At 38.2% G+C, this 18518-nt stretch overlaps 1 protein-coding gene and 1 long non-coding RNA gene across 5 annotated transcripts in view; one reads left to right on the top strand and one right to left on the bottom strand.

Moving 5' to 3' along the window:
• Positions 1 to 2810: 2810 nt before the first annotated feature.
• LOC139948295 (uncharacterized) lies at positions 2811 to 10242 on the bottom strand. Of its 2 annotated transcripts, XR_011787431.1 has the most exons (9): positions 10111 to 10242; positions 8897 to 8963; positions 7608 to 7802; positions 7241 to 7341; positions 5286 to 5389; positions 4521 to 4625; positions 4274 to 4435; positions 3833 to 3981; positions 2811 to 3501 (listed from the first exon to the last, which is right to left on the bottom strand). It is a non-coding gene; the product is annotated as an uncharacterized lncRNA (long non-coding RNA). The 2 variants fall into 2 exon arrangements; XR_011787430.1 differs by lacking the exon at positions 4274 to 4435.
• Positions 10243 to 12705: 2463 nt separating this feature from the next.
• The window catches only part of LOC139948502 (E3 ubiquitin-protein ligase UBR4-like), a 122735-nt gene continuing 116922 nt past the window's right edge, over positions 12706 to 18518 (top strand). For all 3 annotated transcript variants that reach the window (XM_071946669.1, XM_071946668.1, XM_071946667.1), the window contains exons 1-6: positions 12706 to 12836; positions 14224 to 14321; positions 15757 to 15860; positions 16488 to 16620; positions 17692 to 17834; positions 18257 to 18489. In XM_071946669.1, the coding sequence (XP_071802770.1) occupies positions 12715 to 12836; positions 14224 to 14321; positions 15757 to 15860; positions 16488 to 16620; positions 17692 to 17834; positions 18257 to 18489 (833 nt within the window). In that variant the 5' untranslated portion in view covers positions 12706 to 12714. The remainder of the gene's footprint in view (positions 12837 to 14223; positions 14322 to 15756; positions 15861 to 16487; positions 16621 to 17691; positions 17835 to 18256; positions 18490 to 18518) is intronic.

Below are 18518 nucleotides of genomic sequence, written 5' to 3'. Positions count from 1 at the left end.
CCCCCCTTTCAGATGCTTGATTTCGAGACCTCAAATCCTAAATCTGGGGTCTCGAAATCAAATTCGTGGAAAATTACTTCCTTCTCGAAAACTACATTACCTCAGAGGCAGCCGTTTCTCACAATAAACCTCTACCCATGACTCGTTACCAAGAACGGTTTTATGCCAACTATCTATTTTGAGTAATTACCAATAATGTCCACTGTCGTTTAAGCCTACAGTAAATACGCAGAACATAAACTGGTTGTATTAGTCATGTATAGCCCACCCTTCGTGTGTCTTTACCAAATATTGTGAATTATCTAGCTCCTGCTCGTGTATTCGGATGGCCCAAGGTATACAGACAATGTTTTTAAACAAACCTGCTGAGATCATAGAGCTATAAATGGCTGAGACTCGGAAGTGTTTTGTGGTTATAACAATCCATCAACAGAGGGCGCTATTTACAAATAACAGTCTCCAAATTTTTGGCAACTCTTACGATGCCATGGGTAGGCTACTGCTTGGTCATCACCCGCAACATGTGCAGGCGACACCTATTATAACATTTTAAAAGAAATCCAGCCTTCTTTTTATTTGGTCGTTATTATACACAATTTTTTCATATGAGCAGTGAAGTGTATTGCCTGCTGCTAGATGTATAGGGCCTAACTTCATTATGACTGTATAAGCACAGAAACACTTGCTTAGCACTGAATAGCTTTAAAAGAAAATTGGTTACCAGCAACAATTACATTTTAAGTTTACATCGTTGTGATCGGTGGCCCGGGGCTAACTTTTTTTCCCAAAACGACATTGCAATGATTTGGTAAAAGAGCAGGCCAATTTCATTATGACGTAATCTGACGGAAAGAACCAACACATTAAACATATTGTAATGCAGTTTGGAAAAAAAATTGTGACCCGGGGTTGGGGGTTGGGGTTGGGGCTGGCAATGGGTGGGGGGGGGGGTGGTAATGCTTCTCATACTGTGTTCTTATACGGATTATTTCTCCTATTTGGAACATGTTATTTAACTCTGAAATTTAATGGCAATAAATTAAGTATACAGGAGCTTTGATTAGTACATTGCATCGTTAATTTGAGAAACATTTCACTCATAATTGGTACATACGGGTATGGAAAATGGGTATCATTTTTTATTTCTAAAAATATTGAATATAGGATGGGGTAAATGGAACCTTTTCAGGAAACATGCTAATACATTAATTCTCGCATGCGCACGGCCCATGTTGGTTGGCAAACGCCATAGAGTTGTGCACTAAGCAGACGCACAATAACGTCTGCGTCACCATTACCCGTTTATAAAACAGCCCAATCGATGTTCCCTAATGTTTTGCCAACCAAGTTAGTGCGCACTTGCAGTCATATTCCATGAAAAGGGTACATTAGTTTGATGCATAGAGCTATAAACATGTATATAGCTCTATTGTTTGATGACAATTAGTTAACAACAGGGTAGACCACGTGAAGGTTGTCATCTCCCACCCCACAAATGGCAGTTAAAAGTGTCCTTAATACATCGTTCAAGGCAGTGGACACTACTGGTAATTACTCAAAATAATTATTAACATAAAACCTTACTTGGTACTGAGCAATGGGGAGAGGTTGATGGTATAAAACATTGTGAGAAACGGCTCCCTCTGAAATAATTTTCAAAACATTTGATTTCGAGACCTCAACTTTAGAATTTGAGGTCTCGAAATCAAGCGTCTGAAAGCACACAACTTCGTGTGACCATGGTGCGAGCAGGGTGTTTATTCTTTCGTTAATATCTCGCAACTTCGCTGACCGATTGAGCTCAAGTTTTATGCATATGATGAGATACACCAACTGTGAAGACTAGTTTTTGACAATTACCAATAGTGTCCACTGTCATTAACACGCTATAAATAAACACTAAAGACAGTGTCACGACCTTGTAATAAAAAAATATGTAAAAAAATATGTTTGGTGAATAGATCTATACAAACAAGTATTTTATAGCTCTATTGTTCGATGACAATTAGTTAACAGCAGGGTGGACCACGTGAAGGTTGTCATCTCCCACCCCACAAATAACAGTTAAAGGGAATCTTAATACATCCTTAATGAGTACTCAATAAATAACACTAAAGACAATGTCATGACCTTGTAGTTAAAAAAATTGTTTGGTGCATAGAGCTATACAAACAAGTATTTATATAGCTCTATTGTTGGATGACAAATAGTTAACAACAGGGTGGACCACGTGAAGGTTGTCATCTCCCACCCCGCAAATAAATGTTAAAGAAATCTTGATAGATCCTTAATGGTACTAAACACCATATAAATAGAACTAAAGACCATGTCATGACCTGGTAATTAAAACATTGGTTTGGTGCAAAGAGCTATAGAAACAAGTGAATATAGCTCTATTGTTTGATGACAATTAGTTAACAACAGGGTGGACCACCTGAAGGTTGTCATCTCCCACCCCACAAATAACAGTTAAAGAAATCTTAATAGATCCTTATAGGTACTAAACACACATTAAATAAACACTAAAGACAATTTCATGACCAATATAATTAAAACATTGGTTTGGTGCATAGAGCTATACAAACAAGTATATATAGCTCTATTGTTTGATGACAATTAGTTAACAACAGGGTGGACCACGTGAAGGTTGTCATCTCCCACCCCACAATCAGTTAAAGGGGATCTTTATACATCGTTAAGGGGTACTCAACACACTATAAAAAAACACTAAAGACAACGTCATGACCTTGTAATTAAAACCTTGTTAATGAGAACTCAATTACCCTTAATACCATGGCTCTTTCATGATCTATGTAATTATAAAACCTCTAGTTAATGAGAACTCAAATGACCTTAATGAATACCATGGACAATGTCAAGAACTTTGTAATTATAAAACCTTGTTAATGAGTACTCAAACAAAGACAAGGTCATGAACTTTGACATTACAAACTTTAATTAACCCTATGTGTGTCACAATATTTTACATGTCTTCATACAGTAGATAATAATAATAAAAACATGGTGGCCACCATGTAAGGGTTCCACAGAACAGATACCATATAAGCAATAAGAATAATAAAAATTACAATAGCAATGAAATAAACTTCATCCAGAGTTAAGTATTTTAGCAATGAGGACAAAAACTGTTTCATGTCAACTTCCAAGAATGAATAAAACAGGCCAACGAATAGTGAAATTTACAAAAAAAAAGATTTTGTGTTATTTTAAATGGGAAAATATCAATCTATCTAGCATATACCGCTCCATACTGTAGAAGGAAGGTCTCTTCGTCACCATTCCACCTTGATCTTTCTTGTGCTTGTCGCTTCCTTGTGAAGCTTCCACGTGAAGCTTCCACATTCTGTTGTGCCGTCCATCCAAGGCCAACTTGATCTGCCTCTTTGTGTTCTTGGGGTTCATTCTGTTATACAATGTGTCCATCTGTTGACATGACGCCTTAGATGAGGTGGTGAAGAAAGAGTTTTCTTCACGTTAATCCTGTAATAATATGATCAAACATAAAAAAAAAATTGTAACTGTTTTTTTTTGTGGTCACTATTATACACTCATCTTTGACCTTTAAACTCAAGATTTAACTAAGGTTTTAATTTAAAGGTCAAAGATGAGTGTGTAATAATAACCACAAAAATGGCTTTTTATAAAGCATGCATATCTCTCACTCAGTGACGCGCCTGCAGTTTAACAATACAGTATTGGTGCAAGGTAATATGGGACTATGTTTTAATTATGAGACGTAAGAAATGTATATTTTCTGCACTTTAATGGATTTCTAAACTTTCAGCTTAAGCTTAGCTAAAAGAGATCCTACCTTCAAACTCCACTTGGGACCCTGGTATGTAGCTGAGAAATACTTTGATGTCCATCTCCTCAAGCCATGATGTATCTCTCTTTGTACTGTGATGTCACATCTTCATGGTCCATATTGACGGAGGGCAGAAAAGCAGTCGTCACAATCATCTGAAAGAAAATAACAATGTACTCACATCAGGACGAACCATATGAAAACAAATATAGATCATCAGGGCTCTTGTTACAACGCTGCTTAAGCTCCACAGGGAACTAAGCACAACATAATTATGCCAAAATACCGTGTCACATGTACAATTTATGACTAGTATCCTGCTTTTGTTTTGGTTTAGCAGAAAATTGTTAAGCAATATTTTTTTTTCTTAAACAGCCAGATGAAATTTGGCCCTGATTACAAAACAGGACGATGCTGAATTAAGAAGAACTTTTTCCAGATACGAACATAGTCTTGTTTGTCTACAGAAAAAAACTGTACTCCTTTTGAAGTAGAGAGTGAGGCATCCAGGTACAGTAACAGGTTAATTGCAGCAACTCCGTTGGATGGTTCAGTCAACGTCCCGGTCAGTCATTAAACATCCAACCTGAATATCACATCAAAAGAAAACTAAAACAAGAAGGTTCTGAATTAATCAGAGCTTTTAAAGATTGAAATCATTGTATTTTAAATTATCGAAAAGAAAAATATATACCTTTTTGAAGTAGAAAGTGAAGCGTCAAGCTACAGCAACAGGTCGATTCCAGAAACTCCGTTAGACAGTTCAGTCAACGTCCCGGTCAGTCATCAAGCAGCCAACCTGAATAACACATGAAAAGAAAACTATAAGGAAAAGGTTCTGAATTAAATAGAGCTTTAAACAGATTGGATTTGTTAAACACTTCTTTGTCTAAAGAAAAAATATCCACCTTTTGAAGTCAAGAGTAAGGCATCCAGATACAGCGACAGGTCAATTTCAGCAACTCCGTTGGATGGTTCAGTCACATTTCATCATTGCATGAAATAAAAAACTAACACATACAATCAAAAAATACATTTAGAAACCAGGTTTCTTCTTATTAGGTTGGGATTATATTCGGTGCGATAGATGGTGTGGGTGGTTGTTACATATGACCCTGTGAACCATGACGGATGGAGGTGCAAGTTTGGTCAGTCGAGTAATGAATAAAATGGCATACCTTTAGAGATTGTGTCAAAATACTAGTGATGTTTTTCTTGAATGTAAAAATAACAGAAACAAAATCTACTAGTTGAAGAAGAGAATGAGGCAGCCAGATACAGCGTCAGGTCGATCCCTGTAACCCTATTAGGCGGTTCAGTCAACGTTCCAGTCAGTCATTAAACAGCCAACCTGAATAACACATCAAATACAACTAAAACAGAAAAATGCTGGATTAAATAGAGCTTTTACAGACTGATATTGTCCAAAACTTCTTTATCTAAAAGAAAAAATATCTACCTCAAGAAGTGGAGAGTGAGGCGTCCAGGTACAGCAACAGGTCGATTCCAGCAACTCCGATAGATGGTTCAGTCAATGTCCCGGTGAGACACCAAGCAGCCAACCTGAAGAGCACAACAAAAGAAATCTTTAAAAAAGAAATTTCTGAATTAAAAGGAGCTTTATAAAGATTGGAATTGTTAAAAACTTCTTTATGTAAAGAAACAATATATACCTTTGGAAGTAGTAAGTGGGGCCTCAAAATACAGCGACTGGTCGATTCCAGCAACTCGGTTATGGTTCAGTCAACATCCCGTTCAGTCATCCAGCAGCCAACCTGAATAACATATCAAAAGAAAAACTAAAACAAAGAAGAATCTAAATTAAATAGAGCTTTAAACAGATTGGGTTTGTTAAAAACTTCTTTGTCTAAAGAAAAAATATCTACGTTTTGAAGTAGAGAGTGAGGCATCCAGATACAGCGACAGGCCAATTTCAGCAACTCCGTTGGATGGTTCAGTCACATTTCATCATTGCATGAAACAAAAAACAAATACATACAATCAAAAAATGCATTTAGAAACCAGGTTTCTTCTCATTAGTTTGGGATTATATTCGGTGCGATAGATTGTGTGGGTGGTTGTTACATATGATGCTGTGAACCATGACGGATGGAGGTGAAAGTTTGGCTACTAGAGTAATGAATAAAATTGCATTCCTTTAGAGATTGTGTAAAATACTAGTGATGTTTTTCTTGAATGTAAAAGTAACAGAAACAAAATCTACTAGTTAAAGAAGAGAATGAGGCAGCCAGATACAGCGTCAGGTCGATCCCTGTAACCCTATTAGGCGGTTTAGTCAACTTCCTAGTCAGTCATTAAACAGCCAACCTGAATAACACATCAAATACAACTAAAACAGGAAAATGCTGAATTAAATAGAGCTTTTACAGATTGATATTGTCTAAAACTTCTTTATCTCAAGAAAAAGATATATACCTTATGAAGTGGAGAGTGAGGCGTCCAGCTACAGCAACAGGTCGATTCCAGCAACTCCATTAGATGGTTCAGTCAACGCCCCAGTCAGTCATCAAGCAGCCAACCTGAATAACATATCAAAAGAAAAATTAAAACAAAGAAGGTACTCAATTAAATAGAGCTTGAAACAGATTGGATTTGTTAAAAACTTCTTTGTCTAAAGAAAAATATCCACCTTTTGAAGTAGAGAGTAAGGCATCCAGATACAGCGGCAGGTCAATTTCAGCAACTCCGTTGGATGGTTCATCCACATTTCATCATTGCATGAAATAAAAAACAAATACATACAATCAAAAAATACATTTAGAAACCAGGTTTCTTCTTATTTATTTGGGATTATATTTGGTGCGATAGATGGTGTTGGTGGTTGTTACATATGACCCTGTGAACCATGACGGATGGAGGTGAAAGTTTGGCTAGTAGAGTAATGACTAAAATGGCATACCTTTAGAGATAATGTGAAAATACCAGTGATGTTCTTTTGAATGTAAAATTAACAGAAACAAAATCTCCTTGTTGAAGTAGAGAACGAGGCAGCCAGATACAGCGTCAGGTCGATCCCTGTAACCCCATTAGGCCGTTCAGTCAACGTTCTAGTCAGTCATTAAACAGCCAACCTGAATAACACATCAAATACAACTAAAACAGGAAAATGCTGAATTAAATAGAGCTTTTACAGAATGATATTGTCCAAAACTTCTTTATCTAAAAGAAAAAATATCTACCTTATGAAGTGGAGAGTGAGGCGTCCAGATACAGCAACAGGTCGATTCCAGCAACTCCGATAGATGGTTCAGTCAACGTCCCAGTGAGACATCAAGCAGCCAACCTGAACAGCACAACAAAAGACATCTTTAAAAAAGAAGTTTCTGAATTAAACGGAGCTTTAGAAAGATTAGAATTGTTAAAAACTTCTTTATCTAAAGAAAAAATATCTACCTTTGGAAGTAGTAATTGGGGCATCAAAATACAGCGACAGGTCGATTCCAGCAGCTCGGTTATGGTTCAGTCAACATCCCGTTCAGTCATCAACAGCCAACCTGAATAACATATCAAAAGAAAAATTAAAACAAAGAAGAATCTGAATTAAATCCGTTGGATGGTTCAGTCACATTTCATCATTGCATGAAATAAAAAACAAATACATACAATCAAAAAATACATTTAGAAACCAGGTTTCTTCTTATTAGTTTGGGATTATATTCGGTGCGATAGATGGTGTGGCTGGTTGTTACATATGACCCTGTGAACCATGACGGATGGAGGTGCAAGTTTGGCTAGTAGAGTAATGAATAAAATGGCATACCTTTAGAGATTGTGTCAAAATACTAGTGATGTTTTTCTTGAATGTAAAAATAACAGAAACAAAATCTACTAGTTGAAGAAGAGAATGAGGCAGCCAGATACAGCGTCAGGTTGATCCCTGTAACCCCATTAGGCGGTTCAGTAAACGTTCCAGTCAGTCATTAAACAGCCAACCTGAATAACACATCAAATTAAACTAAAACAGGACAATATAAACTTTATATACATTTGATAAACTTCTATATATTTTTTTAACTTTAGACTTTACATTATTGTAAACTCGTACAGTCCTGTTTTCAAGTTTTCCCTAAAATCGAGGCAAATCTTTTACCTCTCTGTGCGCGATGTAAACACTCCCAATGTTTTTGGTCTGACTTGCCAAGCAAAGAGTCTCCACTCCCTTGACCAAAACTTAGAAACACATAAGGCTCCACTCTGGTTAGTTGCAGTTGTAAATGCAAAAAGGTTTTGTGTTTTGGGCATTTCTACGAGGTATACAAATATGTCATATTGTTGGGGGCCATAATATAAAAAAAAATTGCCCACAAAATATTTCAATTCACAATACGGTGATCAAATCATGTGACTGAACATTCTGCTGAGCATACTGGGGAAAAAATACAGAGGCCAATAAAGAAGCCAATTGCCTTTACACAATTTCTTTTTTAACCCTCATAATATTCATAATTATTTTTATTAATATTAACATTTAATCATCGTCTTGGTGATTGAATTATTACTGGTTATTTATTAGCTTTATTATGAATGTTAAGGGTGAAAAAAGACGTAATAAAAATAAAAAGATTTGAAGCCAAAAACTATTCACATTTTTAATTAATTTAATTTTTTGCCAGTTACCATCGTAATTTTTACAAAGAAATGTCATAAAAAATATTTTGAATAAAATGAAAACAACTGCTGGCTATAAAGTCATACACAAAGTTTCACAGAACATTTGTAATCTCTGCAGATGTTTTGTCCGCGTTATGGCTTCACCGGGAAACCATACTTTCTCGTTTGCCACGAAAACAGGAAAAACTCGAAAGAAATGGGACGCTGTTGAAATCATCGAAGATCGGTGTGTGGTGTGAAAATTTTAATGTCTACAAAGTTTCAAATATGCGCATACTTCTTATAAACAAAACAAAGGTAGGGCATCATTATATGTGGCATAATTATTTTTTTTTCAATTCAAAGAAAAAGCCATAATAATACCTTGAAAACAATTAAGGTCCTAGAAATCACAATAATAATTACATCTGATAAACTGAGGGTTTAAACAATACCCACGAGTGGCTCTATGAGATTGTCCCTTTCACGTGACTAAGCTTTAGGAGCATGGCCAGAGCAATGGTCCCTATAAAAACAGAGAGAAATGCTCTTTCAAGAAAACGAAGCTGTTATAAACATGATAGAAACAAAGAGTGAATGTGACATGCAACCCAAAAGTTAACTTTATACAAGTTCAACACTGAGGGCGCACTTGGGATCCCTTTATTGGGTGCGTTCGTTTAGCTTCCCTGGGTCGACCCCGATGTTGCGTATTTTATTTTTTTCCAGGACGAACGTGGGCACACAATTACCCCACGTTCGTCATCGACGTCAGTGCACCTCGGGCCAGCCCCAAGAGCCCCACTTGTGGATTGGGTCACTCGCCAGATATAGAACCAATCACAGAAACAACAATCAGTGATCATTGTCAAAGGGGTGGATACATTAATAATGAAGTGATGACCATTCAATTTAAGGTATTCATTGTTTTAGCTCACCTGTGATAACCTCTTTGAGTTTCAGCTTTTCATATTGTCAACATGTAATTAAGCAGCAATATTTTGATGGAAGTTTTAAATCTGTCGCTTTTGCAATAATGAGTGACTCTATGCTAATAATTATTTTGAGTAATTAGTGTCCACTGCCTTTAAGCTATTACTGGTAACTTGGATTAGGGGATTTCAAAGAAAAGAAAGAACTAAAAGAAAACAAACACGAGGCGGACACTATTAGTCTAAATTTGAAACAATTCAATTGCGATGTGAACAGAAGGTTTAAAAAGATAGTGAAGACACGATTTATTATTTGGGGGTGGGGTGGGGGTAGGGGCGTTGGGGTCGGGCGGTGGTGGTAGGGGGCGTTGGGGTCGGCGGTGGTGGTAGGGGGCGTTGGGGTCGGCGGTGGGGTGGCCATTAAAAACGGCAGGTCAGGATTTTTAATAACGGTGAAAATGTATTTTGCAATTTCCTTTTTGCAGGGTGGATTTTTTTCTGGACCCACGCTGCTGAGCTCTCGACAAGAACTTATAGAGACTTATTATTGCGTGAGATCCAGTTTCATAGCACTCCAGGTGCATAACCACGAAGAGCAAAATGTTTGAGGTTCGAGGAGACGTTCCGTAGCTATAGAAGTGGTGCACTAGCAGAAATTCATTTGGTATTGTAATATAGGTCTCGGAGCCCTGAGGAAAAAAGATGAAATACACCTATTATTGAAGAAAAAAGAGTACTCACAAAGCACAGCACAAATCATTAGTGCACTAATGAAAGTAAGGCAAATCGCTCTCGACTAACTGCAGCCATTTTACAGTAACATGGTACCGTCCATTTTACAGTTAACTTGGGATCCACACAAGCACTCCCAACCATGGCGTAGCAACGAGTCCACTCGACCATGCAGTGTTTGTTTTCAAATTAGCCAAGGGAGCATGCAAGCCCCACACCCAAAATAACAAAGAAACGGGATATTGAAAGCGCTGGTCTTTAATCACTGCGATCTCGTAGTAGTAGCAATCAATGGAAACTTCGCGGGCTTTTACTTTCCGTGTTATGATTGGTGACCTCTGAAACGAGGCAGAATGTGACGTCCAGGGGCGGGGTCAATTTCATAGAGCGGTTTACTTAGTTTACAAAACCGGTTTAAGGCACTAGATTGGTATTACTCAAAATATTTCAGAGTATAAAAACTTTCTTGGATAATGAGCAAGGAAGAAATGGTCATCACGTATAAAACATCGCGAGAACGTCTCCCTCTGAAGTGACACAGAAGGCGTGTATTCAAGGGCTAATTTTAATTAAGTAGGATTTGAAACTTTGCACGGTGGATCAAATACAGTATAGAAAAGTTTGCGGTAATACCATGTACTGACTATCTCTAACTCGACGTTTCGATCAGTATGCTCTGATCGTCTTCTGGCTAATTTTAATACTATTTAGTGGACCGAATCAGTCCCCCCCCCCCACAAAAAAAATACAACCAACGTAATAATAAAGTCTGCCTAGAGGTGTGAGCATAGAGCCATAGCTCTATGGTATGAGCTATCATATTATGAAATAAAATTCCGTTTTTTTTATGTAGCGTGAAGGGGTGTATTTACTTTACGTCAAAGGTGGTCTCTTGTGCTATACGGTTAACGTAGTGTGTAGAAATGGCGTGTACTCGAGCGGCTAATTAGTATTAATTAGTGGACCAATTTAGCTTCCTCTATCCAAAAGTGAAGTGCCCAAAGGTACGGTCTATCAGATAATGACATAACATGTTGTCTTTTCTGCAAAAGGGTACATTTACTTTGGGTGCAAGTTTTGTTTGTAATAGCAGGGGCGTCAATCCGTCTTGAAGGTGGGGGGGGGGGGGGGGGGTGGGGGGGGGGGGGGGGGACATCACATTTACGGCGTGGGGTCCGGGCCGCTTTAGGGCCCGGGATTTCTTTTTAGTCCGTAGATACTCTCTGGTGCAGTCCAGTGGATCTGAGGGGTGACGGAGCATGCGTGTGAGAAGCCTTTACGGCTCGGAGTGCGGACACAATTAAGGGCTTGGCATTTTAGACGCTCTGTGATGCAATCTAGGGCCAATTTTTAGGGGGGATATTGCGTCATCCTTTGCCCACATGCCAAATAGGGACACAGGGTTTCGTCGAACACAATGCAAAACTTGGGCTTCATGATAATGGTGGTCAAAAAGGTGGGGGACATTTGATATTGTGTCCCCCACCCTCCAAAAGGTGAGGGGGACATGTCCCCCTGTGCCACCCCCCCCCCCCCCCCAGGATTGACGCCCATGAGTAATAGTAGCTGTTTATCATGGTCTGGATGGTGCGGTAGTGATTACGGTGGCTAAATTACTCACTAGTTATGCACCGGATAATCTAGTTCTCCCTTTGAAATTTGGTCAATGGTTTATTCAAATTTATGGAAAAGACAATAACGATAAAGCCAGAAAATTAAAAAAATCATAAAGCAAGAAAGGAGGGGCAGGACCCAAAATTTGACCACCTTTTACTGCACAGTGTATTATACTCTTTCCTGAATTTCATTAATGCGCGGCTAGGGGGCGCCAGCTGCGCTTCTCCCGTAATTTTGGTGATATGGGAGGGGGGGTAGGGCTGATAAGGCGCAAACGGCACCCCCACCCACCCAAGTATGCCGAGCTATCCCTGACCCGGTGTACCTCCATGAATTTCCTTGCCTCTCACCAATTCGTGGGGGCCAATCCCATCCAAAATGCATAAACTTGGATGTCAAGAACACTAATGCTTGTTCTTTGTATAGCGTAATGTACATCAGCGTATAAAGTACAAAACTCGTAAATTCTTCCTTGACTAAATTAATTGGGCTGAGCTAATTAGCAGACTTAACAAGTTGGGGCGCTAATCTAATATAGCCGGGTGTATAAGGAATGGATTTATGAAATAAAAATTAATAATATTGTCTAACTAAGATGGAACTCTTGGCTTTTTGTTTGCCCATACTTTAGACATTCAGCGTATACAATACCAAAATTCGTAAATTGTTCCTTGATTAAATTAATTGGGCTGAGCTAATTATCAAACTTAAAACACTGGGGCGCTAATCTGATATAGCCAGGGATATGTGGAACAGATTTGTGAGAAAAAAACTTATAATTCTTTCAAATTTAGATGGAACTCTTGGCTTTGAATCTACCTATACCTTACGCGTGTCGATCCTTGCGCACTGTCTTCGACGGATAATGACGGTCGTTGACAGTTTTTTTTTTATTTGGTGCTAGCACCAAATTTGTTTGCCAGCACCAAATTTGGTGTTGGGCCCAAATTTGGTGCTCACTTCAGCCTGGTCGTAAAAATCGTGAAAGTCACGAAGATGGCGACATCCGGAGAGGCCGGAGTCGACTGGATTGCAGTCCAAAAATCTCTCGTTTCTGCCTCTCAGGCAGGTTTCCGAAGTGGAGATGTATCTTTACTTATAGATGCAATATTGGAGAGGTAAACTATATCATTTAAAAAACCATTTGGTGTCATTTGTGGGTTATAATTTGCACGCAAAATATGACGAATAATTGGGGCTGGGCAGATCGGAATTGTACTTTGTAGGCCTATCCTATTGTCACTTGTGATTATGAATGTTGTATTACAAAACCATCCCATGTCATCATCATGGAGGAAGGACACTGCTTACATGTAAAATTTAACAATGTAGTAACTATTCATTAAGGCATTGAGCTATAATAAGGGCTGAGCTTAAGTTATAAGTACAGTTGTTTCCTTGTTCCGGATCGCTTACTTGTTTTGTTTGTCAATGTCACTGTCAGGAATCCCCAATGGCCAATGTCATCATGAATGTCAGTTGGGTTAGCCCTACTCCTGGAAAAGTTTCCGTATGGCGCCACCACTTTTTCATTCGAAATAAAATAATATAGTATCTAATTTACCTGATTGATATATCCCTTTTTGTAAAAATGAGTGAAAAAGTGGTGGCGCCATACGGAAAGTTATCCCTACTCCTAGAACTATTTCGGTTTCGTCCGGCTATCGTCTCCCGCAACCTCATAGGTTTATATCTCTCATGCGTTAAACGATCATTGTTCAATCATTGTTCAATGAATTTTTGAATCAAAAATCTCATTTTATTTTAATTTTAATCTCGCCAAAATTAGGCTCTATGTGTTCTTTGATATCTCAATGTCCGAGGGGGCGACCAGAGAACCCACTCTGCAACCTCAAAAAATGTTAAAAGTTACAAATTCTTACTGTAATTCAGTCCCCAACTACTCCGTTTTACCACTACACTACAATATGCTGATTGTCCCTGAACTCTGCCGAACGTATCGCGAAGTCACGACACGTGGCGATCCGAGCGTGCGCATATTATTTTTTCCCAAGACAAACGTGGAGAATTATCTACACATGTTTGTCCTAGAATAAAAAAACACTCAATCCGTGCTTTGCGTACAAAAACATATGGACACGCGTCTGGGAACCAGACGTCTGATTCCTAGACGCGTGGCCATATATTTTGTACACAATGCGCGGATCATGTATTTTTTTTCTTTCTAGGACGGACGAATAGTGCGATAATTCTCCACATTTGTCCTGGGGAAAAAATAATATGCGCACCTTGTCACGTGTCGTGACTTCGCGATGCGTTTGGCAGAGTTCTTCAGAGGCTGAAGTTTGCGCATCACTAGGAGTCCCAGTTAGTGCAAACAAATACCACAAAACTACAGGAAAACACCCTTCTGAGTAGTTTACACAAATTGTTTGCTGTGTATCCACCCTCACAGTCCAATTATGTAGTCTCCCCGTTTGGGCATAATTAGTAGTATTTACGAATCCATTAAAAATGTTTGCCTGTGGATGTTTTCCTCTTTAGTCGTGACGACATCCTCAGCCATGATGACAAATATGAGAATTTCTACTCGTGCTTTGTTGCATTATCCGCCCACTACATCACGGAACACTCAACACTATGTAAGTCACATGTAAACCTATATATTTATTATTATCATTACAGAAGCCTAAAGGGCAGCAAGATCGTTTTTTTTATAAAGCAAATTCCTCATTATTACTTTACAAATTATGAATCAAAGATCATATATTTGTATTGTATTCAGCCAATATTTATGATACAAGACATTTCCTGTGCTAACACAATAGGCCTTACTTTGGAGATAAACTGCCTTGCAAATTTCATTCATGCAAGAGAAGTCCCCAGTACTAAAGGGGAAACGACTTTCCCATTGAGGAATGACTCCCTACCCTTAATATTTCTTCATGCAACACATTGGGGTCTACATGACATTACGGTAGTGGGAGTCATGTAAATAAATCTTTAATTTCAAAAAGAAAGCATGAACCAGACTTGTTGTGTTGGTAAAATTTCTTTTGCTTTAGTTAGGAATCAGTTAAAAAGAAAAGTTTGTACATTATCGCATACTATGTGTTTCCCTTGTTTATTGTAAACTTGAAAGTGTCATCCACTTATCTTTTCTTTACACTGTATATTTCTGTATCAAGTATATTATCATCTTCAATTTAGTGCAACAGAATAACAGATAAAGGTTTAGTAATGGAGCTTACACATGTTACACGTACACGTGTAAAAGTATGGAAAAGGGTGACATAATGTACGTATACTGGGAAGGGCCCATTAAGAAGCAACACATTAAGAGGCACTTGTGCAAGCATGTGAATTGAGCCAAGAAGTATTCAATAAAGTTGTCATAAAGTTATAGCACCCTCCCTAACCCTTATTCTCCTGATGATAATCTAAAAGTTCACTAATTACAAATAGTACCATTGGATTGCTTATTTTGATTGCCGCAAACGAAATAAGTCAGATGTGCACAAAAATCCTTTACACAACAAACAGTTTTCAGGGAATTTACTCAAATGTCCCCTACTGACTTTTGATCAAGTCTTCACCAGCTGGTTGGCTATTGGAAACCAGAGATGGGAGTTGATTCTCTCCTTCTAAAAAATCTACTTTGCGGTAGTAGAATATAGCACAGAGACAGTTCTCTAAAAAACAAACTGTACCTGGTAAGTAGATACACACATGATGTTATCGCAAACCAAATACATATTAATCGTTAATACCTCACCATGCAATGCCTCCAATCACATCTTGTCTTCCTGCTTTTGTTATCCGCATGGTCTGCATCTTCAGTGTCTTCTCATGTACTGTATCAATGTTAATTATTCTAAACGAGTGGTTTAGAGCATCAAATTCAAGTTCTGGTGGTTAAGTCACTAGAGTGTGGGTTCAAATCCTGGTCGTGGCACTTGTATCCTTGAGCAAGATACTTTACTATACATGTAAAAGCTTTCTTTACCCAGGGGTATAAATGGGTACCTGCGAGAGTAGAGGTTGATATTATTATTATTCATTCTTTGTTTTGACCAGTATCCAAGTCCATCGTGGGTCGAGTAGTCTCATCATGCCACATTCTGATGGATCTTTGTCTACAGCGGATGCTCAAATACAAATTAGCATGCTCCGTTTCACAGGTAACTCCATCAAGATGTGTGCTCAAAATACTTTAATTGATAGATTACATTTTAAAATAAATTTTGTTTAAGTAATGTGTTGATTTCTGTTGGTTAGGCCTACCAAAAGGCCACCCAAGGCTGTAGTTGTCGGACCATTTTGAAAAGCTTCTTTAAAATTTTAGTCAAGTAACCCTACATTACATATTTTGTATTATTTGATGGGTGAGCTCCTTTTATTAAATGAAGTTACTGACGTTAATGCTAATGAACCATGAAGGTTAAACTTAACAATTACATTCTGTATTAAGTGAAAAAAGGGTGAACAATATTTGCTAGTCGAAACGTAGAGACCAATAAAGAACTCATTCCGCGGTAGTGAAGTTTATATAACGAGAAGTCCCCTCGATCCACTTAAGTTAAAATAGTAGTCCCAGCTGGTTTTCTACCCTTCGCCCAGGCAGTAGTTAAAAAGGCAGGACAGTTCTTTTCAGAACGGAGAAGTCTCCCAAATTCCAAAAATGTAATCTGCAGTTAGTAGAATATACACTGGCAAGTTGATACACATATGGTGTTACCGCAAACCAAATAATTGTTGCTACCTCACCATGCAATGCCTCAAATCCCATATGATATTTGTGATTTCAGCGCAACCTAATGTCTCTTGTGGAGGGACTATGTACAGGTTCCGGGCAGCTGCAACGATCAAGTATTGTCACATTAACTGCTATGCTGAAAGCTGCACAGATGCCTCCATCAGTGACTGTCATTCAAGAACAAGGTAATAATAATAGTGGCTTGTTATATAGCGCTCAGGTCCGTCACGCAGTGACACTCATGGCGCATACATTAACTCCTCGTAATTATGCAAGATCCCAGTGGCAAAATGGCTACATTTATAACATCAACAGTCGCAACTCCTCCTATTCCCTATTGCCCAAGTGATAGATGTAGCCGGATTTAGGCCGGTAGACCCAAATAACCATAACCATTGCTTATAAAATCAGAGCCATCAACAGTGATAGATAAGCCGGATTTGTGCCGGTAGACCCAAATAACCAGTGCTTATCAGAACCACTGTTTTTATCTTATTTTAAGTCTCATCTTTTTAAACAGGATGTTTAACATTGTAACTTTTTGTCAGTTCTCTGTAATATCTAGTTGCTTTAATTATTTTAACTGTGTAATACTTTGCTATGTACATTTTTGTCTGGTCCAGACTTAAATTATGTTACCTTTCCAGCGCCTTGAGGCAGAGTCGATCTGCAATTGTTTTGTGCTTTATAAGTTGTTCTTTGTTATTATTATTATTATTATTTATCATTGGGTCAATTATTCCATATTTATCCAAGTCCAAATGCCAATAGAGAGAGAGAGAGTCAGAAAGCACACAGAAAAAAAGCAAGGGGGTAAACAATGAATAGGGAGACAATTATACAATCACTCTTCTTACAATTAATGTAACTAGTGTACATCCCTGTCCTACAAGGTTTCTTAATAGACCTTTATCACGTTGCGGCCGTCTTGAATTTCTCCCATTAATATCAATGTTACCAAACCGAGGCTGGAAGAACAATATAGTCTGGTTCCTAATAGGAAATTGATTATTAGCATTCATTATTGTTATTCGATACAAGGAACATGACCGAGATGGAGGCAGCATGATAAAGGTCTACATGTATTTCACATGTACGTGGGTCAGTAAATTTGTAAGAAGCAATCAGACTTTCCAACTTGAAGCTTAATTTTGCACAAATTGAATGAGGGATCTTTGTTTAAAGTACATGTAAGTGTAACTTAGGTAGTTGAATGCGGTACATCTTTCTAACTGATATTCCTGCGATTCCTGCAGATCCAGAGAAGTCAACATCAACTACACTGGTAAAAGTTAGTGAAACTAGACCAATATCACAAGCAGATTTCCTAACGCAGTTGATGTCAGCTTTCAGTGAGTCTGCACCACACTACAGTGCCTCAACAACAAAGACAGACAAGGTTAGAAATACTTCATCTGGCCAAAGCAATGAAGTTCATTCTAGACATAACTGAGATCTGTAGATTCTGTTTTGCATTGCCATGCAACCCTCTCTGGAATTTTGCCAGATCATCCAATTTTCTCAGAGTCCAAGGCTTGGACATGTTGGATGTAAACATTTGTCAGGATATTGCCTGATCTAGGAACTTTCTTTATCATAATGCCTTAGGGTGGTAATTTCCATCTGTAAAGAACAAATATTTATGTAACTAATGAACAGTTACTTCATAATCATCTATGAATTTTATAGTTGTAAGCCCATTTAAGGTGCTTTATAAAAGGGTCTCATAATTCAGAACTTGACAAACCTGGTTTTGAAATCACCACTTTGAAGTGTCCGTAGCTGAAGCGTTATAAATATTATTGTTTTGTTCTTTTAAAGTCTGAAGATAAACCAACTGCATCAAAGACTGACCCAAGCACGGATATGAAGGCGTACTTTGCTGCACGAAACATAGACAATCTTCACGCATTGCGTGGAGCAGATATCTTACTGGATGTGTGCCTGAATTTGCCGTTTCTACAACGCTACATCAATGCATTCCATGATGCGGCTAATGGATTACCCTTTGTATTGCCGAGTACAGCTGCGGATGCTTCATCCATGAAAGCAAGGTGGAGTATTAAGATCTTAAGCATCAAAA

The sequence above is a fragment of the Asterias amurensis genome, chromosome 15 (genome assembly GCF_032118995.1).
Source record: "Asterias amurensis chromosome 15, ASM3211899v1".
Taxonomy (NCBI): domain Eukaryota; kingdom Metazoa; phylum Echinodermata; class Asteroidea; order Forcipulatida; family Asteriidae; genus Asterias; species Asterias amurensis.
This window is presented reverse-complemented; position numbering and strand designations above follow the sequence as displayed.